General features: G+C 39.0%; 2 protein-coding genes across 2 annotated transcripts in view; both read right to left on the bottom strand.

Moving 5' to 3' along the window:
• LOC708768 (NBPF member 20) overlaps positions 1-26,823 on the bottom strand; it is an 853,661-nt gene that overhangs the window by 780,817 nt on the left and 46,021 nt on the right.
• Positions 550-26,704, bottom strand: LOC107000487 (myomegalin-like). The gene is made up of 8 exons (XM_077989028.1): positions 26,698-26,704; positions 24,585-24,676; positions 21,152-21,268; positions 20,791-20,928; positions 19,348-19,460; positions 17,797-17,924; positions 7,172-7,260; positions 550-821 (listed from the first exon to the last, which is right to left on the bottom strand). The coding sequence occupies exons 1-8, from the start codon at positions 26,702-26,704 to the stop codon at positions 585-587; spliced, it is 921 nt and encodes a 306-aa protein (XP_077845154.1). The 3' UTR covers positions 550-584.

Raw genomic sequence — 26,823 nt, 5'->3', positions numbered from 1 at the left:
AGAAAAAGAAAAATTAGCCTGGCGTAGCGATGGGCGCCTGTAGTCCCAGCTACTCAGGAGGCTGAGGCAAGAGAATGGTATGAACCCGAGAGGCGGAGCTTGCAGTGAGCCAAGATCTCGCCACTGCACTCCAGCCTGGGCGACAGAGCAAGACTCCATCTCAAAAACAAAACAACAAAAAAATCCTCCTCCTTCATGGACTGTTCTGGTTCTCTATACAGCAGTGAAACATAGTAGATAGGAGGGATTACTTGTATGTTTCAGTCAATTAAAAAGAGCAATACTGGTCATGTAACAAGGAGGTTTCCACCATGACTGTCATATGTATGACTGGCAGATGCACAATAATAGTGGGCATTGTTATACTGAATTAAGACCAGGATTATTTGAATAACAGAAAGTGATTACCATTAGCCAATATTACTTACTTTTATCTAAAGAATTTGTAGAAATGTTAATGCATTTCTGCCTGGGATATGGACCAACCAGCCCCTTGTCACACGGATGCCTTGGCTGCAGCAAGGCGAGGCCCTCGGCTGTGGTGCTTCACGACCCACAAGGTCCCCTTCTCTGGGAAGAACGTCCTACCTGATGTGGGACACTGAGGAGAATCCTGCTTCCTCAATTTGAGCCTTTAGCTCCTTCAGTTCCTCCTCAGCTTTCCTCTTCTCTTCTAAGTGCTGGTGGATCTCAGCCCTCAGGTGGAGTATTTCTTCCTGAAGACACTTGTTACTATCTCCTCCCATCGGGGAAGGAGGGGAAAAAGATGGGTTCTGGGTCTCCACAGTTGCCAGACTTTTCTCCAAAGCCACCTTGACGAGCTAAAAGAAAATCATGGTTTGAAGAAGTTAGGCCATTAAAGAGGACCCAAGAGAAACATGAGATTGCAAAGGCAGTTCTCAATGAGAACAAAAACAAACAAAAAAAGCAGATCTAAAATGAACTCCCTACCCAGAACCTCCTTAGTCAGGCATAAGGGCACTGGGGACTGGTTTGGGTGGGAAGGACACACCAAATGAGCAGGAGGAATTTCCCCATGGAGAAGAGGAGAATCCAGAGATGGTGAGGGAGAAAAGCACATAAGAAATTAAAACAAATGCAAACAAACAAGGTTGAAACAGGACTGGAGGGTGTGTATGCGGTGATTCTTCTCTTCCCGAGGAGACAGAGTCCTGCGAGTTTTCTCACAAGTCAGGAAGCTTCATCAGCTCTGCAACACTTGAGTGCTGGATGGCGGGAGATGACGGCTTAAGGTGTCAGGGCGCAAAGCCTAAGGCCCTGCCTGTAACTCTGACTCCCTCAAGGACAGCTGAGAGGGAGGACTCGGGGCACTGGGGAAACAGTCAGCAGACATAGTCACAGAATTAGAATAAGGTGGAGCTACAGGGAAGACAACACCAACCATTTCATTGGCAGCAGAAGAATCACACTCTGCAGCTACTGGGAGGTACAGGTGGAGCCGCCCTGCCAAGCAGCCGACCTCACTTTTTGGTTATTATCCTTATGCTGATGCTGCCAGACAAACTCTCTCTACAAATCTCAGCATGTGGAAGAAACAGAGGCAGGAACAATTGCCCAGCACCTTTCTATTTCTCGAGGACACTCTTGAAGTTATTCATCAATGTTTTAATTAAAGCAGATCTTATGGCTTTTCCTCAAATGGGAATTTGTTAACTTTTAGACTTCATTATTGTTCATTTTGGGCTTATCTTTGGTCTTTTCCCATGCTCTTAAAAGTGTAGAAATCAAAATCTGAGTATGATAAGTTACTTAGCATATGACTAATTCCTTTAATACAAGGAGTTCCTACCTGTCTGTCCAATATTAATCTAAATACGTCCCAATGTCACATTGGCTTCTTTTTCTTCTCAGTGGCAGCATCTGGAGCTTTTACTTAACTTCGGGTCAATTTTGACCTCAATTTTCCACCCCTCCCCCACAGCTGTTGCTGGGTCATGTTGTTTTCTTTTATCTCTATACATATTGTGACTTGTAATTGTCACTTATAAATTTATTCTAGCTATACTGAATCATTCCCCAATTACCCAAGTCATCCAAATATTTGACGTGCATTTCCACAAATCATGTAGTGGCCCCATGATTGGGGCTAATTTGTAGAATTAATTATATTTTTTTTTGTTTGTTTGAGACGGAGTCTTGCTCTGTTGCCCAGGCTGGAGTGCAGTGACGTGACCTCGGCTCACTGCAAGCTCCGCCTCCTGGGTTCACGCCATTCTCCTGCCTCAGCCTCCCGAGTAGCTGGGACTACAGGTGCCCGTCACCACGCCCGGCTAATTTTTTGTGTTTTTAGTAGAGACGAGGTTTCACCACGTTAGCCAGGATGGTCTTGATCTCCTGACCTTGTGATCTGCCCGCCTCAGCCTCCCGAAGTGCTGGGATTACAGGCGTGAGCCACTGTGCCCGGCCAATTATGTGCTTTATATTTCCATTCAGGTCACCAATACATTGAACAGAGCAGGGCCCAGAACAGCTTATATGGATCAACGATTGACAGAGCTGCCGGGGTTGGCACAAAGCCACTGACTTTTACTATTCCCCATAACAAAGTATGTTCAAATCTAGGTCACAGGTTTGTGGCAGGGTTGATTCACAGTATGCATGTGCAATGATGTTCAGTAGCATAGCAGTTGAGGTTGTGAAGACCTGTGTACCCAGGTCAAAGAAGAAACATCCTTAGACAAAGCCACTCAATTCCCAAGCACCCAATCTTACTTGGGCTTTATGAGCCTGAGATTTGGCAGGCTCCCGGGAATGTCTGTCTCTAAGACTCTGCTGGCAGGCTTAATCAGGCTGGTGGCCATCTCCATATGTGCCCTCCAGCATTTGTGACAAAATAAGGGAAGGGGGACCAAATAAAACCACTTCTGAAAGCTTATGATTCCATCCCTCATTTAAACTATGTGATGTTGCCATTCTATGTAAACTCTTTCCAAGTAACTTAACTAAAATGCACTTTGCCATTAGTCTTGAGTGCGGGCACAGCATTAGTCTTTTCTAGGCCTTAAGGGTTCCTTCTGCTTAAAAATAATGTCTAACTTTAATGAAGTTTACCGATTATTAAAGTGCCTTCTGGATATATGTTACCTTGTTCTATTGGTTTCAATATACCTATTTTCTTTAAAAAGAAAAAATTCTGAACCATGAATGTTAACACCAGAAAAACCTTAAGGTCCATCTGATCTAATTTCCCAGTTTAAAGTGAGAAAATCAAACATTTCCTAAGGATCTGATTTTTCCCCAGGCTAATTTGGGTTTTCATATTTCCATCTCAAAGTGGACTTTCTTTGGCTAACTTTAAGTTTTAAATGTAAATGCCTGAAAAGTAACTCACGATCTAGCCTTTTCATTAGTTTTGATCATGTATGAAAGCAAATATTTCTTTCTCCCAAATGAAACCCCAGGGCTTCCAGTATTTGTAATGATAGTGTGAATCCATTAGGTCTATTTTGAATTATATCTCTCTTATTGTTTTTTTTTTTTTCACATTTCCTAACTCACTCGTGACATTGCTTCCATATAATTCAACTTTTTGTGCGCTGGGTTCCCATTTGCCCCACAAAGGCTTCTGTGCAAATCTGATACCCTGTTTGAATGACACTGTTTTGTTTTTACCTTATTGTTTCATATCTGTCACAATGTTAAGTCAGTGCTCAACATTAAGGCATTAAAAATGAGCTTTTCTCAAATGCTCAGCATCACTAATCATTAGGGAAATGCAAATTAAAACCATAATGAATATCATCTCACACCTGTTAGAGTGGCATTATCAGAAAGGTGAATGATGTGTTAGAGATAATGCAGAGAAAAGGGAACACACACATCGTGAATAGGTATGTAAATTAGCACAGCTGGTGTGGAAAACAGTATAGAGTTTCCTCAAAAACCTAAAAATAGAATCTACCCTATGATCCAGTAATCCCATTTCTGGGTATATATCCAAAGGAACTGAAATGAATGTGTTAAAGGTATATCTGCACTCTCATGTTCATTACAGCATTATTCAAAATAGTCAAGATGTAGAACCAACCTAGGTCCATCAGTAGATAAATGGGTAAAGAAAATGTGGCAGATAATACACAATGGAATGCTATTTAACCTTAAAATGTTGGGGGACAGGTCCTGTCATTTGTGACAACAAGAATGAATCTGAAGGTTATTATGCTTAGTGAAATAAGCCAGGCACACAGAGACACATACCACATAAGCTCACCTATATGTGGAATCTAATAAAGTTGAACTCATAGAAGCCGAGAGTAGAATGGTGATTACTAGAGGCTGGTGGAGTGGGGAGGGAGAGTAGGGGAAATTGTTGATCAAAAGTATTGACAAAAAGAATAAGTCTTAAGATATATTACATAGCAGGGTGACTATAGCCAATAATAATGTATATTTCAAAATAAGAGTAAATTTCCAATGTCTCACCATCAAAAATGATAGGTAGGCAAGTTGATGAATACGTAATTAGCTTGGTTTAATCATTCCATATTGTTTGTATGTATATATATGTGTGCGTGTATATATATAAAATAATCATATCGTACCCCACAAATGTATACAATTATGATTTGTCAATCAAAAATAACTAATTTTTTAAATAGCTTTTTTGAAGTTTATCACACTTTGACTACTAATGTCTGTTCTTTGTATTTGAATCTTGATTTTTTTTCTTTAAGAGGTGGGGGTCTCATTATGTTGCCCAGGCTGGCCCTGAACTCCTGGGCTCAAGAGATTCTCTTGCTTCAGCCTCCTGAGTAGCTGCAACTATAGATGCACACTACCTGGGCTTGAATCTTTATTCTTGATTAATTTTTTCTCCATTACAAAAGTTCACATAAAAAATGCAATGGTTGATTACTCTAGTTTCTTTCACAGCAATTTCATAGGTATTTATTATAGATCTTACATCTGCGTGAGAATAGAATTTCGTGGGAGATAATCTAGGGAAAATTACTATCATGGCCAGACTTGAGGCTTCTTGAGGTGGCTGAGTCCAAAAAATAAGGAGCAAGCAACTTGCATTGGCCAAAAGGTGATTCTCACCTTGGAAGAAAGACAAGGTTGGATGTGTCTGTTAGGGAAAGTGTATGAATGCTTGGAGTAGGAAGGGAGCTTGGTGTCAAGCAAAAGTTTACCTTCCAAGGACATAACAAAGAGAAGCTCAAAATCTACCTTAAGGGACCACTTCCCTGGAAACAAGCAAACAAATTTTGAGAATCTGGACACAAAACAGTTACGGCAAAGTAAGCTTTATTTAATTGGTAGCAGGAGAGTCACAACCTCAAACTCCAGAAAGATGAAGTAAATTTGCAATGTAAATTCACACCCCAAGATTCCTCCTACCCAAAGCTGAAGATGTATTTTCAAGGAAAGGTGATAGAAAGAAAAATGGTGCTTACCCAAGAGATTCTTCCATCCAGCAGGTACATACTTTGTCTATCATGTGTCAAGCCCTGATCCAAAGGCTTGTTAACTCATAATTACACTAAGCATCTCTCCTATGCCAAGTAATGTGGCAAGTATTGTGAGGGAAATACAAATGCCCTAATGTAAAATGTTCATTCCAGGGTGGGCTGACCTTCTCAAAATGGGGTCTGGTCAGATTCTCCATTTTAGGCTACAGGAAAGAAGGCTGAAGAAGAAGCAACTTTACAACTCAGTTTGTCTGCAGTTGAGAATCAGAGCAAATGACTTGCAATACCAGGAGCACTTCAGACCATATCAATCAGAATCTGACTGTCTTCATATCTGTGTCTCCTGTTCATTTATTCTGAAGTTAATCCTGTCCCACAGTCATTATAACCATCAGTGACCAGCCAACCTCCCAATCTAGCTGTCTTAGAGTAGACATTTGTTCATTCCGCAGGTCCCTCTCTCTCACCCAAGATCCTCAATGAAATCAGAGAGTGAGGACAGAGAGATCTGTCTGGAGGGACAGAGATGTATATAATTAAAGACACAACCATCAGTAAGGAGGACTCAGGAGAAGCTGTTCAAGTAAAAGAAAAAGTGGAGCTCATGCAAGCACTCAAGGGAGCAGGGAAGGTTGGGTACAGCTATAGCAACAAGAAGGTTGATCCTACTACAAGAAGGTGATCCAACTACTATAAAGAAACTGTTGAGAACATGACATATCCCAGACAACTACTCATGTCCGCAAGTGCCAAATCCCAAAAGATTTGAGGACGCTCACTTGGGCTCTTCTTATTGGTTGATTCGATGTCTCCTCTTTCTCTTATGCAGAAGACATACAGGCAGACCCAGAAAGCCTCATTTCTTGTATAGTTTTCCTAAAAGCCCCAAGAAAGCTGTCACTGGAAAGTCCAGCTGCTTGCGTGGGACACCTACCAATGATTCACTTTCTCCTTAAGAATCATAGGCACAGTCCATCTAGGAGATGAGATTGCTAAATGGCACGGACGAAGTGGAGACATTATAGGAGTTCCAGTGAGTGCTTGTGGGATCACTATTGGTGACTTAATCTCTGAAGTCCAGATTATTCACTCTTGTAACATGCTAGTTACATCTGCACTGATGGTGGATGGAAACAATGTTTCAGCCTCAAGTTCTGAGGCTTGACAGGGGATTGCTGTTGAAGAACCATCTGCTGATCATTGAGTCACCATGACCTCAGTGGTTTGTCAGGTTGCATAAGGTTCTCTCTGTATAATGAGATTTCACTGAGAAAGACCCTTGCTTTGGAAGCATTCCAGTCTTCTTGGAGTTCCTTCCCAAGCAGGTCCTCCACCCCGCCACCTCCCCGAGCAGCCCTTTGATGACTCCCTGTCTTCTGTGGTGCTTTTCAGTTACAAAAAGCCCAAGGAGAATGTGTCCATTGTTTTGCAAGTAAAAATTCTTCTGAAGCTATAGCTACAGAGAATAAATAGAGGCAAAGGTGGGTAGGAAGGGGCAGGAAGCAGAAGAAAGAGATACAATACAAACCAAAGGGTGGATTGGAGAGGAAAATGGAGTGAAGACATGGGTTGGAAAGGCAGCCGGGAAGCTCAAGGAGAACAGGAAGATGACTGAGAAGTGGTTTATATAAAAAAAAATCTTCTCACTCTAAGTCCACAAGGGCTGCAGGAGACCATCAGACCTCAGAAGGGCTGTGTGCCATCCACCCTGGAAGCTCCAGACCCTGGCACTGACTTACTTGCTGGTGACTATGGTGTGTGGCTTCCTCCTCAATACTGTCAGTGAACTCAGTGCTTGCATCTTCCGTGTCATCCCCTGCAGCTGCACCTGGAAATAAGTCCAGAAAAGAAAAGTGATTCCCTTCACAGATGGCTTCCAGACAGCAGGTTAAAGTATACTCTTTTTGCCAGCTGCCTCTGATTTCTTCCTTTCTCCATATACATGGGGAAGAAATTCTCCCTAGCCAGCAGGGCTGGCAAGAAAAATAGAACTTTTTGTATCACAGACACTTTCTTACTCATACTCAAGTCTGAGCCTCACAACATAAGCTGACTTTGCCTGCACAGACCCATTTCTAAGGAGCCGACTGTCAGATACACTGGTTAACCCACTCAAATGTCAAAAAAGCCTGAATTATTCCCCATTGCCTGGCAACATAAAAACTTTCTCTTCCATAACATGAATCCAACATGACTAACCCTTTCCCACCACTGAGTGCCTGGAGATTAGAGCTGCCCTGATTCTCTCAGAGGTATCTACTGTTGGGATCATTTGTGCGTAGGGTGACAGTCTCTCCGAGGAACTTCCCTCTGGGGGTCCCGTGTCCTCGTAAGGTTCAGGTCTAGTCAAGATTCAAGACACCCAATGATTCAGTTGATCCGTAATTTCTTCCTCTAACCTCCCTTCCTCCTTGCCTCTCTCAAACTCTTATTCTACGCAGACACCCTTTGCCTGAAGGGTTTCTTGCACTGCTTTATCCACATGCGATTTAACCCATCCTTTCATTCTCCAAAGATGGACACAGCAACTCTAGGGCCCAAACATCTACACCTTGCTCTAAGGTACAAGTAGCTGCAGTTTGTGGTATGGGCAAAGGTCTAAGGCAGCACTGACCAAGAGGACTTTCTGCAATGACAGCAATGTTCCGTGCCAGTGTTGCCCAGTACAGTGGACACAGTCATATATGGCTATTGAGCATTTGAAATGTGGGTAGTAGAGCCCACATTTCAAATCACTGAATTTTAAATTTTATTTAAATTAACTTATATTTAAATGACTACATGTGGCTAGTGGCTACCCTCCTGGACAGCACAAATCTAGGGTGTTTCTTCCTCCTTATATTGATTAAAATTAAGACTATTCCTACATTTTAAGACCAAGAGTTATGTTTTACATTACTGATTTTTCGGGAAGTGTAGAAATTTATTATGGTTAATTTATCAAAGAAAATCTACTGTGACACTCACTATGTCTTATAGAACCTCCCCAACTTAAAGAATCTTGAAATCTTGTTCTCATCCTAGCCTCAGCAACCAACCAGTTACAACTCCACTTCTGACCACTGATTAACCTGGATCTCAAAGAGATTAGGTGGTGAATCCAAGGTTACACAACTAGCCCTCACAAGAGCTGTGTCAGTAAGTCAAGACTCTAGATTCTTAGATAGAAGGCACTCACTTTTTCTTCTGGTGACAAATCAGATCTTTATCTTTGCTTCTTCCTCCAAGACCAAAGAACCTTCCATTGAGTTCAGACATCCAGGCATGAAAGGCTCTGCTTGAATCATGAGCATTCACTACCCAATGCAGGTAAGGTAAGCGGGGCAGTTCACATCTACATGTTTGCAATGGCCCAGGCTGATCTCATGGAAGTGCTAAGAGGTAGTAAGTATGCTGTGATAACAGCTTAGGTTTCCTCATCTACACCATGAACTTTGTGTTAACTTTGGATCAAAGAAGGGTCTTGTTCAGTGAAGCCCCTACCACCTCTACCACTCAGCATCTTTAGAGGTCTGTGGCAGACAGTGTACAAGAGGAATTTCCAATACTTACTCATTCAAACCAACCCCAGAAACCATCTCACTCAGGATGCTAGCTGAGTTGAGGGGTATGGACACATTCCCTAATCTTTTGCTGCTTTAAAAACTTACTGAACCCAGGATTTACCTAGGACACCCATATCATGTTATGCTTACTTTGGAAAATCTTTCCCTGTACAACAGTAGCAATCACAATCTTTTATGTTTTTCCAGCAAAGGAAATGAATTGTCTCACTCAGTGACAGAAAACAGACTGTTCACATTGTTTCTCTTTTGAACACGGGGCTGGAGAAGGATCCTGTAGTTGAAGAAAGCTCAGCTCTATGAGGTCAGGATCCTCATCCCCTACCATTGTTGCTGGGTTGTGTAGTCAAGCTGGGCCCACATCCCAGAACCATTCCTGCCAGGTTCCAGAAGCGAGAATTGAAAAGGGTGACTGTCACTGGTCTTGACGGTTTTTATCTGACACTTTCTGCTCTCCACTTATCTTGGCAGCCTTTCTGGTGCCACGTCTGCATTCTAGGATAATGCTCCATCTCATTTCACTTAACAGCAGGATGCTATGGTTCTGGCTTCATAAGAAATTAGATGGAGACAAATAAATGTTCATCTCATCTCAACTGTCTACTACACAGGAGTTTTGTTTCTTCCCTTCTTTCTCTTCTTTAAGCTAGCTCGCAGTCTTCTTTCATTATGGCAGCTTTAAGGGTTGCTCAGCCTTTTACCAATTTGAATAAATATGCTGAAATTTTTCTCCCATGTTTGAGGGGTAAAGCTAAAAAATTTATAGAAAATATGGGAATAAAAGAGTAAGTTATCTCATACAAGGTCCCATATATAAGTTTACATTAGACATCTTCTATCATTTTCCATTTTTTAAATTAATGATAGAACTTCTCTTTTGTGAGTGATACCCTTTTCTAAACTTTTACAGCACAACGAAACATTGTCTTCAGAACTAACTTGGAATACTTTGAATTTCTAATTTAAAGGTACCTATGCTTTTGTATTGATGACTCTTCTGCTTATTTTTTGATAAAATATAAAATAGTCTGCCACCTTTAGATTCTCTGGAAGCTTAAGAATCTGTTCATTTAACTTGCTTCTTCGAGATTAAGTTTTACATGTTAGACTGGCAATTTTATCAAAAACTTTTATTTGAGGCTTCAATAAAAGTTCTCAACTTGTGGTTCTTGGAAGTTTCTAGGCTTTGAACAATACAAAATGGAGGTGATACCAAGATGTCCCTTATTTAGATTTAGAAAATTATTTTCTATCAGCTATCTATTTCTACAAAGTATACAAAAATAAGCCTCTAAAACATAAGACCATAAAATCCTTGGGTGAAATGTAAGCATTATGCAAATATAAAGTATTCTTATCACTGAGGCAAAAATTCATACTATTGTAGAATTTTTAAAATTGAGTATGGCATAATAATTAAGAACACGAACTATGGAGATAGACCGTCTAGATTTGAATTGTGCTTTTTTTTCGTTAGTTATGTCACTTTAGGCAAGTCATAACCTTTCCATAACTAAGTTTCTTCATTTAATAATTAGGGTTAAGAGCATTATCCGCTCCAAACTGTTGTGAACTTTAAAGGGTTTGCTGATTTTGAGGTGCTTAGAACAGTGGTTGGTACACAGTGTGTACTCAATAAATATCATCCTTAAACAATATTATTATTATTGTTATTGTAAGTAAACTGAAGTGGTCCATGGGCTTATAAATTGAAGGCTGAGAAAGTTGAAGGCCATAGAACCTGAATATCATCAGCAGAAGGAAGTTTTATACTTGATGTTATTATCTGAAAGATCTTGATGGATTCCACCTGCACTTCTTCATTTTTGAATACTTGTTTCCCCAGCAGGAGGCTTGAAATGACACTCTTTGCTCTCTGCCTCACAGGACATTGAAAAAGTAAGGAGTTGTCAGTAAAGTAGGTTGAACTCTTTGGAACAGGCGCCTTACAAAAAGGATTAATTATCATTAAATGATAACTGTCTTAAAACTCCAACATGCATAAATAAGCCTTAGGGGAAACTTCATGACCTCTTTTTTTGTTTTGTTTTATTTTGCTTTAGAGATGAGGTCTCATTATGTTGCCCAGGCTGGTCTTGAACTGCGGAGCTCAAAGGATCCTCCCACCTCAGCCTCCAAGTAACTGTGACTACAGGTGCATGCCACCACACCTGGTTCGTGACATGTTAATTCTTTAGTAACGAGTCCAAACTGGGTGGAGTCAAGACCATTTCCCCCAAATTCTACTCTGTTGTCATTATCTTCCTTTAAGCCATTAATATGGGATCAACAGAAAAAGTGATGTTTTTCCATATAGTTACTTAGAACATGGCAAGAGATCACATTTTATTAATTTTAAAAGGTGATCTGAAGAACTAAAACTTTAAGCATGAATAAGTTGGCAGTGCCAAGTGTTCTTTCCTTCAGTACTGGGCCCTTTTGTCCGATACTCTCAGCTCCATCTCACTTTCACTCCCAGGTACTCTGCCATGCGTTCATTACAAGAACGCTCACATTTTCATGTCATGAACCAACTATTGCTGACTTTAATATTATGGTGCTGTATGAGAGAATCAAGGAAAAGAGGCCTCCTATCAAACTACAATTGCACACTGCCCAAGGTAATAATTGCATACTGCCCAAGGTAATTTATAGATTTAATGCCATCCCCATCAAGCTACTAATGACTTTCTTCACAGAATTGGAAAAAACTACTTTAAAGTTCATATGGAACCAAAAAAGAGCCCACATTTCCAAGACAATCTTAAGCCAAAAGAACAAAGCTGGAGGCATCATGCTACCTGACTTCAAACTATACTACAAGGTTACAGTAACCAAAACAGCATGGCACTGGTACTAAAACAGAGATATAGACCAATGGAACAGAACAGAGTCCTCAGAAATAATACCACATCTATAACCATCTGATCTTTGACAAACCAAACCTGACAAAAACAAGAAATGGGGAAAGGATTGCCTATATAATGAATGGTGCTGGGAAAATTGGCTCACCGTATGTAGAAAGCTGAAACTGGATCTCTTCCTTACACCTTATACAAAAATTAATTCAAGATGGATGAAAGACTTCGATGTTAGACCTAAAACCATAAAAACCCTAGAAGAAAACCTAGGCAATACCATTCAGGACATAGGCATGGGCAAAGACTTCATACCTAAAACACCAAAAGCAATGGCAACAAAAGCCAAAATTGACAAATGGGATCTAATTAAACTCAAGAGCTTCTGCACAGCAAAAGAAACTACCATCAGAGTGAACAGGCAACCTGCAGAATAGGAGAAATTTTTTGCAATCTACTCATCTGACAAAGGGCTAATATCCAGAATCTACAAAGAACTCAAACAAATTTACAAGAAAAAAAAAACCCATCAAAAATTGGGTGAAGGATATGAACAGACACTTCTCAAAAGAAGACATTTATGCAGCCAACAGACACATGAAAAAATGCTCATCATCATTGGCCATCAGAGAAATGCAAATCAAAACCACAATGAGATACTATCTCACACCAGTTAGAATGGCAATCATTAAAAAGTCAGGAATCAACAGGTGCTGGAGAGGATGTAGAGAAATAGGAACACTTTTACACTGTTGGTGAGACTGTAAACTGGTTCAACCATTGTGGAAGGCAGTGTGGCGATTCCTCAGGAATCTAGAACTAGAAATACCACTTGACCCAGCCATCCCATTACTCGGTATATACCCAAAGGATTATAAATCATGCTGCTATAAAGACACATGCACACCTATGTTTATTGCGGCACTATTCACAATAGCAAAGACTTGGAACCAACCCAAATGTCCATCAATGATAGACTGGATTAAGAAAATGTGGCACATATACACCAAGGAATACTGTGTAGCCATAAAAAAGGATGAGTTCATGTCCTTTGTAGGGACATGGATGAAGCTGGAAAGCATCATTCTCAGCAAATTATCACAGGGACAAAAAACCAAACACCGCATGTTCTCACTCATAGGTAGGAGTTGAACAATGGAAACACTTGGACACAGGAAGGGGAACATCACACACTGGGGCCTATTGTGGAGTGGTGGGAGGGGGGAGGGATAGCATTAGGAGATACACCTAATGTAAATGATGAGTTAATGAGTGCAGCACACCAACATGGCACATGTATACGTATGTAACAAACCTGCACGCTGTGCACATGTACCCTAGAACTTAAAGTATAATTAAAAAGAAGAAGCACTACATATTCATGTTATATACTAAAATTAAACCTATATAAGGAAGCCAACTTGGTTTATGTACTTAAAACCCCTATTCTTCATATATTTTAAATACAACATTTTCTGATGTTGCTGAACTTTCTATTTTACTCTTCCCGGTTTAGTAAGAGGAAAACAGTATGATAAAGATTTTTACTTCTGGAATTTGACTTTAAAAAACAAAAAGGGAGAGTAACACAAAAAGAATCAGTATGTCCCTTTATAAGTTTAATTATTTTTATTTGAAACCTGGTAGAATTAGTACTGTCAGGACCACAGTTTTGTGTTTCCTTCCATTTCCCATTCTTTGTTGGAGGCAAATTACGATGCTATTTTTTATTTAGAGAGTTCATCTTGGCCCAGGTGAGAACAGGGAGAAGTTGAAGACTTACCTTGTGTTAACACTTAGATTACTTAAAAGCAACAGGCTTGTTATTTGATCATAATAAAATGTTTTAACAAAGCTACTGGTACAGAGGGTGAGAAGGTGGCTTAAATCCACATTCTAAAACACATTATAACTGAAATCATTACCCTACAGAAATCACTCCAATATATTATCCTACTGACTCACTCCTTCTGTTTATTACTGTATTGCCATATTTGAGTTCCAAATTTCCAGCTATTCTTTCCATGGTGCAAATCTTTCCATACTACCAAAGAGAAAAGAAAATCTCACTGAGCTTTAACCCTGAGAGAACTGAGAGAAAATACTCTGTATTTTCTCAGGTATCTCACAGGATATACCTGGAAAAGAAAACTAATTTCATTTGTTCTATCTCTAGTACAAACTTCTACAAGGTAAAATGGAAAATGGACTGTAAGTGTGTGGGTTACTAATATTTCTTCCTAACTTCACAGGAAGTTTGTCACCTTTCTTTGCAGGATACTGACTGTAAAGTCAGTAATACTCCATGAAGCCATGAAGCCCTATTTGAAAAGGCCACTTGAGCTTTTCAGGGATGCCAAATGCCAAGATTTTGTAACTGTTTTATATAAAAAGACCCTGAAATGGGAAAACAAGTTTATCCTATCAATGGTAACTGGAGTTTTCTAATACTACCTCAAGAAAAGCAAAGGTATTATTGTTCTCTCTAAGGCTTACAGTCCAAAGGAAAGTGACTTTAGGTAGCTCAGTCAACCTTTATTTCTCAGTGAAAAGGACAATTTTCAGTATAATGTGATCTGCTCCTCCTTTCCACAATCAGAAGGCTTCAGATCCAACTGGAAGATCAACATAGAGAGAACTGAAATCAGTTTTCTTGAACAGTTTTTGAAGCTTTGAGCCAAACATCTCATGACCCAGACACTGAATTAGGAGGATGAATGAGCATAAAAGTGATAGGGTTTTTATGTATATCTGCCACAGAGTTTACTTATGTATAAACTGTGTAAACAGAATATACTTAAGAACCCTCAAGGAAACTAATTCTTGTGGTTAGGAACTCATATCCTATACAGGTTAAGATTTTCTGGATCCTTAATAGATCTCTTGCTATATATAATGTAATAGAAACATCTTTTAAAAATATAAATAAGGAAAAATGTATTTCCTCTAAGAAGCAAAGGTACTAAAACTATTACTGCTGTCCACAAGTGAATGAAGAGAAGAGGGTGTGGAGAAGGTTGGGTGACAGGTAAGAGTGCACTATCAAAGGAGAAGGCGGACCTACTAACATAGTCCAATAATATCTTTTCGAAAAAGTTATAACTTGGCTATCTAAAAAGAGAACAGCAGATGAATGTTGATTTATACTAGGTGCTAATAGTCATCAAATTTTCAATACTATAAACTTTCAATAGAAAAGAGTTTAGGGACAATATCTGTCTAAGGACATTTAGTTCGCTCATTAAGTAAGTCCTCTTGGAGGTTCTTTTCAACTCTATACTTCTAAAACCTACAGACTTCATCTACCCTGAACTCTTACAACCATTACTCTGCATTATTTGCTATTATTCAAAAAGGAAATGTGAGAAAAACAAAATCTATCATATGGATTTTTTTCTCAATTTAAGTTCTATGCTTCCAATTAAACATGGCCTAAGGAAAAATGTACTTCATTATTTTTATTTGAAGATTATTTTTAGTCAAGCACAAGGTTCTATATTCTAAATTACTGCCATGTTGGAAAATGACTGTCAAAGGTAGAATAATCTCAAGCACAAGGTTCTATAAGCACACGATGCTTTATCTAAAATTACTGTCATGTTGGAAAATGACTGTCAAAGGTAGAATAATCTCAAGCACAAGGTTCTATAAGCACACGATGCTTTATCTAAAATTACTGTCATGTTGAAAAATGACTGTCAAAGGTAGAATAATCCAGTATGAGAAAGAGTCTGTGCTCCTGAAGAGAAAATGGAATATTATATCATGCTAAATATTATTAAGTGATATGTCCAACACCCAAAGTTGTTAGACCAGCAAGCTCTCTCCAGATAACATTGTTTGTAAGCCTCATTCCAGCTATCTAGACCAGAAAAAGTTAGTGCCATATTTTAGTCATATTTATGAGATTAAGATCAGACTTTTATCCTTCTATCAATCTACTCTTGCTGGAGGTTGAGAAGTAGGAGTGATTATTAACATAAACTGTAATCACTATGAGCCATGAGAAACAAAGAATCACCCAGAGCTGAATGTTAATAGCAGACTCAGAGGGCTTCCTTGTTCTATTAGTAAAATTAAGCAAAGACATTCCCTAAATGCCTTGTTGTAACGACACGACAAACTAGTCTTTGATGGGTTGGCATTTCTACAGCTCCATTACCTTCCTCTTCTGGAAAGTTACAAAAAATTTTGTGCAAGAAACGGTCTCTTAAAATTAGGAGACTAAGAAAAGTGGATGGATCTGCCTACACTTCCTATCTCCTTCCTCCACTGACTCCTTTATCCTCAAAAGCCATTGAAACTGAAATGGCAGATCCATTAAGAGTAAGGCTTACGGCTATCAATCTTTTGCAAATTACTTAGTCAGAAGATTCCAGAGTGCTTCCCCAGTAGAACATTTTCTCCCTGTCCACTCTAGTTTTACTGACGCTCTACCTGTTATAGACACAGCTAAAGTTACAGAAACAGATGAAATTTAGAATGTAATACAAGTCATGTCAACATGTGAAAGAAATAAAGTGTCATGTAAAAAATAATGGAAGGAAAAAAATCTTTGTGCCCCACTTAGTTTAGAAAGAGTATCCAGTCACATTTATTATGCTACAAAGCCTCAATCACTGTTCCCAAATTCCAAGTTTAAAGTAACTGAAACCTCAGTTTCTCAACTAGGAAACTTAAAACCAGAGGAAATAAAAACAAATTAATGATGTTGAACCCACAAAGCTGCAAAGCAATCTTGGTTACTTTTCACACTCATGATTGTTAAGATATTAGAAACACAATCTCCAGTGCCCCTCTCCTTATACCTGTCATGTTGCCACAAGAAAGCATTGAGACAATGATTAAAACTATAAACATACATCTGTAACATTTCTTTCTAAACTATTCAAGCACTTCAAAGCCTGAAGTCTGTCACTTCTTTTTATATGGAGAAATGTATACATACTAAATAGTGAAAAATTTAGGACCCTATCTAGCGCCACAAATGGAAGATGCAATACCCTCCTTTGGCTATAATGAGTTATTTGGTGAAACACTGAATGTAAAAAGGGATACTACATTTGAAATTATCTTTGTAGACAGAGAATTCTGACACTGGAAGACCATTCTAGAAGTCATGTTCTGACTAAATAGCATGACTTTGGTTTAAAGAAACCTAAAGGAATCAATAAAGAACAAATTTTAAATAGAATTTAATTTGTACCTAATCTAATTTCACTCATGTACAACAGTCAACTCTGAGACAGTATTGGAGATAAAAGTTTACTATGATCACTTTCATAGTTTTTGCCTCTGTTCTTTAACTTGGCCTTCCCAATACTTGCAGTCTCCTATTACAAGACGACTGTCCTGGTTTTGATTACCTTCTGATAAGGATTATATCACTTTTACGAAGTCATTCTTATAGACTCTCAATCTCTTTCCCACTCTGTCATCTTAAAACTTGTATTTGTTTGATTTAAAAATGCTGTCACTCAAAGAGGAGTTGACTGAATGGCAAAAATAATACACATACCTGCATTTATGATATGATATGGAGCATATGAAATGGATTGTGAAAGTGGGGAAAGAATAAACTTTATTGGCCTACAGAAGGAACGAGGGAATGAGAAGGGGCTAGAGATAAGAATGAATAAAAGTGGAAAAACTAAAGCAGAATGATTTAAAATGTGCAAATACACTTTGCAACCTCCACCATTCAATTTGGGGATTGATATGTATGTACAGTGAGATCCATGTAGGCTAAAGTGAATTTCACTTTGTAGTTGATGCTACTTGTACCAGTTCTATCATTAGTAAGTCACTGTTTAATTCTGCCAAAGTCAGATAAGGATCTTTCTGGTTAGTGCAAACAAGGTTTTCCATCCTGGGCTGCAGTCTGACCCGCCAGTGCTCAGTAGGCATGCTTGTGATGAATTCGCACACTTTCCAGTTCCCCACCTCCAATGGCGGCCAGGGTCTCCAGCCTGTTTAAGCGCTCCAAGCTTCTTCCAAGAACTTCTTCTAGCCGACTGCGTAACACCTGAGCCCCTTCCAGTTCCACCTGCAGAGTTCGGTCTCTCTCAGAGCTGATTAAACATGCCACACGGAAGGAAAATGGATTAGCCATCAACTGTAGTGAGTCCACATTTGCTTCCAAAGAACTATCAGTGCCACTTTGAGCCACACGACTTTGTAAAGTAATTGTTCTCCAGGACACAATAAATGAATGTAGTCTGTGTGGCATTTGTGTTCACCGCTGATAGATTAGTAAAGACTGCTCCCTTTTTTAAAAACTTGCCCCTTATGCTAGATTCTGGGCCAATTTCACATAAAATTATAGCCCCTAAGACTTATCTCACACCCTTATAGCCCAAAAAAGAGAAATTTCATTATTTGACTAAAAGCTTTTGTTTCTGAAAAACTAAAACCCAGGGCAAACTAAATGTAAACTGGAGCAAGACTGAGCCAAGTAGAACCACTACTGAAGATACTTGTTTTCTCATTTGTTACCAAACTTGAGGTGGGATGGTGTGCTGAAAAGAAATCTGGTTCATAAACACTAAAGCTCCAGAGGTTCTTTAAAAAGTAACACAATCAACTGGTCCTATCAGACCTTTCCTCTGCCTTCATTTTCCTGGTAGAAAGAAAACATTTTTAAAGCCCAACAATAAATTATAGGAAACTGAATAGCAATAATAATAATAATAATAACATAATAATAATTGAAAAAGAGTAAAAGGGGCTAGTAGGGAAGGCAAAATGAGAAAAAAAAATGAAGAGAATATAAAATGATCCAGAGAGGTATCATATATGTGACCAAAAATCAAGAGGTAGAAGAAAATATATTCATCATGATAGTTATCGGTGGTCCCAGGATGATTTAGCCATCCCAATTAATATATTTTAATTGATGATATTAAATGAATATCAGTGCCCATTATAACCTTACTTTTTGTTTTCTTCGAGATGGAGTCTCACTCTCTCACCCAGGATGGAGTGCAGTGGTGCGATCTCTGCTCACTGCAACCTCTGCCTCCTGGGTTCAAGTCATTCTCCTGCCTCAGCCTCCCGAGTAGCTGGGACTACAGCATGCGCTACCTCACCCAGCTCATATTTGTATTTTTAGTAGAGACAGGGAATAGCCTTATGTTTATAATAGAACAGCCTTTAACAGGACATGGATCACAGAAAAGAAATGAACATACACTGAGTGCTTACTCTATGCAAGGCATTGTTTCAGACACCAAAGCTGTCTTCTTATTTAATCTCTGCAATAGCTGTGTGAAACAGGCACTATTCCCGACTTAAGATTTTGACACTGAGGCTCAGAGCAATCCATAAAACAAATGACAAAGTGGGTAGCCCCAGTAATTGTCCCTGTTTTTTCTCCCCTCTTCAGTATCATAAGCATCTGCACTTAATGAAGAATAAAAGGCATTAAAAGAACACGATAGTAAAAGAAATAAAAATTTCAATAAAGAATAAAAGGAAAAACAGCCAGTCTCTTACCTCTCTGGATGGGCATGGAACTTCACCAGACTGCTATACAGCTGTCTCTCTGCTTGTAAGGCCTCATTGAGCCGACTCCGTTCATCTACCAGTCCTTCTAGCATCAGCAGCAACTGGGGAAAGAAGAGAGAAGAAGCAACATGCAAATGGCACAGTGAGACATGAAGCCACAGTTAATCCTGAGAAACAAGAAAATGCATTAGCATGTACTAGGACTTAAAAAGCCCACTATCTTAGTATTTAAACTTTTGATACCATTTTATAGTTTTCAAATCAATGTCATATTACCTTTTTTTTTTTTTTTTTTATCTTTAAAACCCTGTAAGGTGGAATTCAAACATGGGAGCAAAAAGAAGAAAAAGGAGAGAAAAGCTAGAAGCACAGGAAAGCAGCTAAGAGAAAGGAGTAAGAGGGAAACAGGACAGGCAAGAGGGAAATGTATATAATAGGACTCACTAATATTCTTCATTCATTCAATAAATATTTACTGAGCACCTTCTACGGGACTCTGTTCTAGGTCCTAGGGGAAAGCTTACTATCTAGTGGAGGAAAAAGACGTTCATTAATCATAGATGTGTGTCACTGTGCATGTAATAAGTGCTATAAAGATAATGAGCTATGATAATGTATAATCAACAGAGTTGTTTAAGGTAGAGTTAAAAGCCAGAATGGAGTGGGGTGAGTAGTTAGTGAGAGGGATGATAATGGAGACAGGGAGTACAGGCAAGTAAGTCTTTTGGAAAAGTTTGGCATTGAAGAATGGTTAAACGAGGCTGCAGCTACAAAGAAATTTGGGGAAAAGGCATGGATTTCTTTCTCTCTCTCTCTTTTTTTTAACTGGGAGAGACTTGAACATGGTTAAACGCAGATAAAAGAGAACGATTCAGTTGATAGGGAGGCGACTTATGTATGAGTGTGAGGGATAACTATCGGTATGTGTCCAAAAGAACTGCTGCTCTTTTCAGAACTACAAATGTCAGAAAGGGGCATCTATAGCTGCTACTGACCAAAGTAGGAAACTTTAGAGCACAGTTTGCCTATGAAATACCATCAACTAACCCTCCACAAATAGCTGAGATTGACAGCTTTACCATGTTTTATTTCACAGTAGAAAAATAAGGCTTGAGCTCGGCGTGGTGGTGTACACCTGCAGCTCCAGCTACTCAGGAGGCAGAGGCAGGAAGATTCCTTGAGGCCCAGAGTTTGAGGCTGCAGTGAGCAGTGATCGTACCACTGCACTCGAGCCTGGGTGACACAGTGAGACCCTGTCTCAATGTGGTGACTCATGCCTGTAAGTAATTCCAGCACTTTGAGGAGCTGAGGAGGACGGATCACTTGTGGTCAGGAGTTTAAGACCAGCCTGACCAACATGGTGAAACTCTGTCTCTATTGAAAAAAAAAAAAAAGTAAATAAATAAATAAGTTTACATTCCAATAACTTACCTGTTGTCTTCGGTTTCCTGAAATTTCTTGACCCTGGGATTCTACTGAAGCAACTTTTTCCCGAAGAAGTAAGACTTCCTGGGTCAGGCGTTCCATAGCTGGTATGTCTTCAGGATCAACCAGTTGCATCTGCAGGTCCTACAAGTCAAAAAATAAGTGTGGATGTGAAAACAGCAATAAGGGTTATTCAGCAGAGGAGCAGGGGAACAAACATTCTTAAAATAGTCTGCCTATACTTTCAAGTGGGATATTGATAATCACTGGCCAAGGGATCCAATGTGTGCAAATATTGTCTGAAGATGCCCTACAGCTATTCTGAGCTGTGAACATTTCCAATGGTCTTTGAAAAGTTTTGAAAGACCTTTATGAGATCTTCTTTAATCTGTATGTTCCTGGTCAGAGACTCCATATCAGCAGCCTGCACCTGCAGCTCTTCTTCTTGCACAGCCATCATGGACTGTAGAGCAGAAAGTTCCATCTGTGAAAAGAGGAAACAGTATCTGCCATGTTTACATTTTAACACCGAGGCAAATGCTTTTGCATATCAAATCACTATCAGCCAGTAATGCAAAAGAAAACGAGAACATGAATAGGGCTCTACAGCCTCAAATCAATAATCCGTGCAGTATGGTACCAAAGGATGTTTTATGGGAAGATGTCATAGTTGTTCTTAATGACGTCTTCCACTTTAGCTGGCACTATAAAACACATCAAATTTGTTTAACAAGCTTATTATGATACCGAAAAAGAATGGTCACCATTAGCAGCAGCAAGAAGAGATGAAGTTTTTATGTATTTCACCCAACAGATGAAAAAGTGACAGCATAAGGATATCTCCATTTTGCAACCTTTAATGAATGAATGGATAAGGCATGAAACAGCAACAGCTGCTACCATCACGAGAGATCACCAAACATTACATGCCTCCTGATGGAAGAACATGCCACCACCTAGGAAGAAATATTGCCAAAAGCTGGCACTACATGCCCTAAACTTTCAGTGTTCTCACCAGAAAATGACAAATACTTGGTTATGACAAAGTTCATTAAAAATCATGATTTAATAGGCCAGGCACGGTGGCTCATGCCTGTAATCCCAGCACTTTGGGAGGCTGAGGTGGGCGGATCACAAGGTCAGGAGTTCGAGACCAGCCTGACCAACATGGTGAAACCCATGTCTACTAAAAATGCAAAAATTAGCCAGGCATGGTGGTGTGTGCCTGTAACCCCAACTACTCAGGAGGCTGAGGCAGGAGAATCACTTGAACCTGGGAGGCGGAGCTTGCAGTGAGCTGAGATTACACCACTGTACTCTAGCCTGGCAACAGAGCGAGACTCTGCGTCCAAAAAAAAAAAAAAAAAAAAAAAATCATGATAACAACCATAGCTGCTAACACTATGCCCCGGGCTCTCTAATAAATGCTTTGTAGATATTTAATCCTTTTAACAAACCTAGTGATCTGGCTCCTGCCTACTTTTCCTACTTTAATATCTGCCATTTTACTCCTCACTCTTGACTCCGTAGGCACACTAGACTTTTTCTCTTCTAGGAACACCAGACCTTCTCTTGACTCGGCCTTTACAACTACTACTCCCTTTGCCTGAAATATCTTTCCCAGGGCTGCCTCCTGTTCATCCTCAGGTCCCAGCTTATGTGTCATCTGCTCAGAGAAGCCTTCTTTGGCTACCCTATTTAAGATGGTCTCCATCCATGTTGCTTTCTATCATTTCCCTCATATCACTTACTATACTCTATAATTATAATGTTTATTTATTTATTGTCTGTATCTCTCCAGTAGAAATTAGCTATATAGAGCCAAAGACCTTACAGATTTCATTCACTACCTCATCCCAAGCACTAGCCCAAGCTTAGAGAAGGTCCCCATATAGCTAATGAATGAATGAGTGAACCCTCACAACAATCCTATGAGATAATTACTCTTTGATGTATACACAAGGTGACTTCTTCTACTCTTCAATTTACAGACAAGGTGATTGAGTCTGAGAGAAATTAAGGAACTTGTTCAGAAATCACAGGGCTGGCTAGTAAGTGGTAAATCCAGAACGTGAACTCAGGGAAGCTGACTCAGAGCCACTAGGTAATAATGTCTTTCCTGTAGATCCCACATATCCATACAGTCTTTATGGTAAGGACAAGTTATTTTAAAGAAACCCTTTAAAGGAATTTAGCAATAGTTAAGTATCACCCACTCAAAATACCCATTCATAGGCATTTCAATTTCATGATCCTGAAAACAGGACAGAACCAAAAAGTAACATTACTTTGGATTTGATAAATGTGAGAAAAACAGGAAGAGGATATGGAAACTAAAATATCTAACATGAATAATCAGAAAACAGCTAAGGTAGAACCACAAAAAGGGAGACTAGGGGATTTTAAAAACTGGTATTTCTTAAACGCCACACCTTCTCATATCCTGAAAACTAACTGAGTCATAAAACATGAGTCTGTTTGTAAGCAGAAATATGGTAATGAAATCAAAAGATGAAATATGATAATTCCATCACAAATACAAACACAGGTTTTATATTAGAGATCTAGCTATGGCAAAAGGTAGAAAAAAACTAAGGAGCTATTTGGACTAGCTAGCTCAACTGAATTCAGGAAGCCATGACACTGACTGATTTTCTAAAAGAGATGCCAACACAGTAACAAACAAGCTTTCAGTTTCAGTCTGTAACTCTGTGCTGTGGTCCTAGCATTTCTTCAACATCATAGTTGAGTATGCAGCTAGCTGTGGAGGAAATGCAGGGGGAAGGGAATCTCTAAGGCTGAAAGGCCTCTTCTAAAAAAATTGATGAGAACTCTATGCTAGAGAGAGTTGAAGCACAAGGTGGGAAAAATGTGCTCTAGGAAATGAATCTTCTTAGGAAGAAAGGGAAGTCACAAAAGGCTTGAGTTTGAATCATAACTCTGGCATTTATTAGTTACATGACTATTCTCCACTCCCATTTTAAAAGAGAAATCAGGGTTTCAGCTTCTTCGTCTATAATAATTGAGCCAACACCACTTACTTTGTGTTGAGCTGTGAGCATTAGTGCTAATTTAAGTACCTAGCATAGTATATAGCTCATGAATACTTGATAAACATTGATTATACTCAAATTTCTCGTTTCATGTTTCTAAAACTAATTTCATGGGTCTAATGTCATAACTCTAAGCAGCAATCACACACTTCCTTTTTTCACTAGTGCTTTACAATTATTATTATTATCTTGGGGGTAGAGTTTTACTCTTGTTGCCCAGGCTGGAGTGTGATGGCACAATCTCAGTTCACTGCAACCTCCACCTCCCGGGTTCAAGTGATTCTCCTGCCTGAGGCTCCCAAGTAGCTGGGATTACAGGCGCCCGCCACTACACCTGGCTAATTTTTGTATTTTTAGTAGAGACGAGGTTTCATCATATTGGCCAGGCTGGTCTTGAACTCCTGACCTCAAGTGATCAGCCTACCTAGGCCTCCCAAAGTGCTGGGATTACAGGCATGAGCCACCGCACCCGGCCTTTACAATTATTTTATTCCATTTAGCAATTGGGAGAGAGGGTTACGTTTTTCCAACACTTAATAAGTTTTAATGGTCCCAATCTAAAAACAGGAGCATCTTTTTGAGATAATGTATATATAAAATAACTTATATTTTTCTCCAAAAAGAAAAAAGTCATGCCCGGCATTTGGACTCAGATATTATACTTGGAAAATTATATGCTTTTAAATATAAACTATTTTGAAAGAAAAAACAGGGATTTTGAAATTAAGACTTGACTAGAAAACTCACTTGACTTTCTCTTTCTTTTTTAGCCATGAGTTCAAGTTCTGCTTTGGCATTACTCAGTTCTTTTTCCAGCCCTGCAACTGTGTCCAAGTCTCCTGAAATAAAAATATAGCGCTAGTTTTGTTTTTAACATAATGTGATATCTGCTGCCTCCTTTGAGTAATTTACAGAGGACACATTCCAATAATAAGAAAAAAGAAAACATACACACAGGTTGTTCATTGTAGCGTTATTTATCATAGCAAAATACTGCAATCATCCTAGAGGCTATAAAGATTGAATAAACTATAGTATATTCACAGATAGCACTATATACTGCTGTAAAAAAAGAATAAGGATGATCTTTGTGAACTTACATGGAGTGATTTTGAGATTCTAAGAATATGTTAAGTAAAACAAGCTATGTGCTTAAGAATATATCTAAAGTAAGTAGATTTCCTATTAGGAAAAAGGGGAAATGAGAATGTACATATATACATCACATATACACAGATGATTCATTTGCTTATTTTTGCAAAAAGATATACAGGAAGAATAACCCAGAAATGAAACTGATTATCTTCAGGAGACGAGCGGAAACAGGAGAGAAGGGATAGGGAAATATGGGACATTTGAGAATATCATTTTATATGCTGGAGTTTTGAAATGTGTAAATGTTTAATTTTTAATGTGTAAGTCAGCTTGACAATGAATGGGAGAGAAAACGTCTAAAACTGAATACTAATATAAATAAATAAATCTATACAGCAAATAGATAATAAAACCGCCCAGAAGACAGTAAAAAAAATTAATCCAAAAAATTTTTGAACTCACTACTCTAACTGAACACAGATCAGTGCAAAATATCCTAAGGATAAAAAGAATTACAAAAAAATCTTAAACATTACATAATACATTTATTGTTGATGGTGGGATTTATGTAGCAATTATGAAACTACTTTTGCATATTATAGTATTCTGCAAATGTGTAAACATTTTGAAACATTTGATACTCTAAGTAACCAGGGCTCTCAAGGAGATACAAATATGAACTGAGGGAAAAAAGAACCTATATTGTTAAATTGGAATTACAGAAAGTATCAAATCTTCATATGTATACAAATATACACATATATACTTAAAAATATTCACTGCTAGCTCTGTTCACTTAAAAGGGCCTAGAAGCAAAAGGCATTCATGTAGCAATGAACACATCTTGTGCCCAGATCACAGTTTCTGAATGCCATTACCCACCAAAAGGAACCAGGGAGCTCTTTAGGATAATGGCTGATACTGGGACTGAGGCAAATAAAGCAAAAGGTAATCATAGAACATCTTACTGTGCCAGAAACTATGAAACTATGCTAAAAAAAAAAAATGATGGGGATATGGCAAAGGGTCAGAGAAACAGCTTGATGGGCCTCCCACTGACCAAATATGGGTTAATTTGAGCATTAAAGGAAATAATGACCAAAATCAATAATATAATGATTTTTAAAACTCCACATTGATAAAAACAAATGGGGTACGGAGATAGGGGAAAGATAGCTCTTCTTTATAAATAATACCCACAAATAAACAAGAAATTTTACAAACAGAAAATCATAATTTTTTTTTGTTTTTTGAGACTAAGTCTTGCTCTGTTGTTCACGCTGGAGTGCAGTGGGGCAATCTCTCAGCTTTCCAGGTTCAAGCGACTCTCCTGCCTCAGCCTCCTGAGTAGCTGGGATTACAGGCATGCACCACCAAACCCAACTAATTTTTGTATTTTTAGTAGAGACAGGGTTTCACCATGTTGACCCGGCTGGTCTCAAACTCCTGCACTCAAGTGATCTGCCTGCCTCGGCCTCCCAAAGTGCTGGGATTAAAGGCATGAGCCACCGTGCCCAACCCTGAAAATCACTATTTTTAAACTACTAATGTAGTTTAAAACCAATGTAGGTGGTTCAGGCAAGGCTCAAATCATACTAAAACCACTGAGTGAATGATTGCTGGAAAACAGAACTGTCAACATCTCAAATTCAGCCAGCAGATCACTATATACTAAGGGGGAAATAAAGCTTTGACAATGGAGAGATTTGGCAGCTACAACCTTAACAAAATGACTAAATTTAATATCACCAAGGATGATGCAAACTGATCATCACGCACTGATGTGATGCACTAAAAAAGATGTTATCTGGGCCAGGCGCCGCGGCTCAGGCTTATAATCCCAGCACTATAGGAGACTGAGGTAGGTGGATCACTTGAGGCTAGGAGTTCC

Source organism: Macaca mulatta, chromosome 1, assembly GCF_049350105.2.
Source record: "Macaca mulatta isolate MMU2019108-1 chromosome 1, T2T-MMU8v2.0, whole genome shotgun sequence".
In the NCBI taxonomy this organism is placed as follows: domain Eukaryota; kingdom Metazoa; phylum Chordata; class Mammalia; order Primates; family Cercopithecidae; genus Macaca; species Macaca mulatta.
This window is presented reverse-complemented; position numbering and strand designations above follow the sequence as displayed.

Bases quoted from the DNA above. Each gene is read 5' to 3' on its own strand.
- LOC107000487 (XM_077989028.1), bottom strand. The intron at 20,929-21,151 runs GTCTTTCAAAAC...TTTGACTTGTAG, and splicing joins TTAAAGAAGATCTCATAAAG to GACCTGCAGATGCAACTGGT. The intron at 19,461-20,790 runs GTAAGTTATTGG...TTCTTTCCCCAG, and splicing joins CAGGAAACCGAAGACAACAG to TTGCTGCTGATGCTAGAAGG.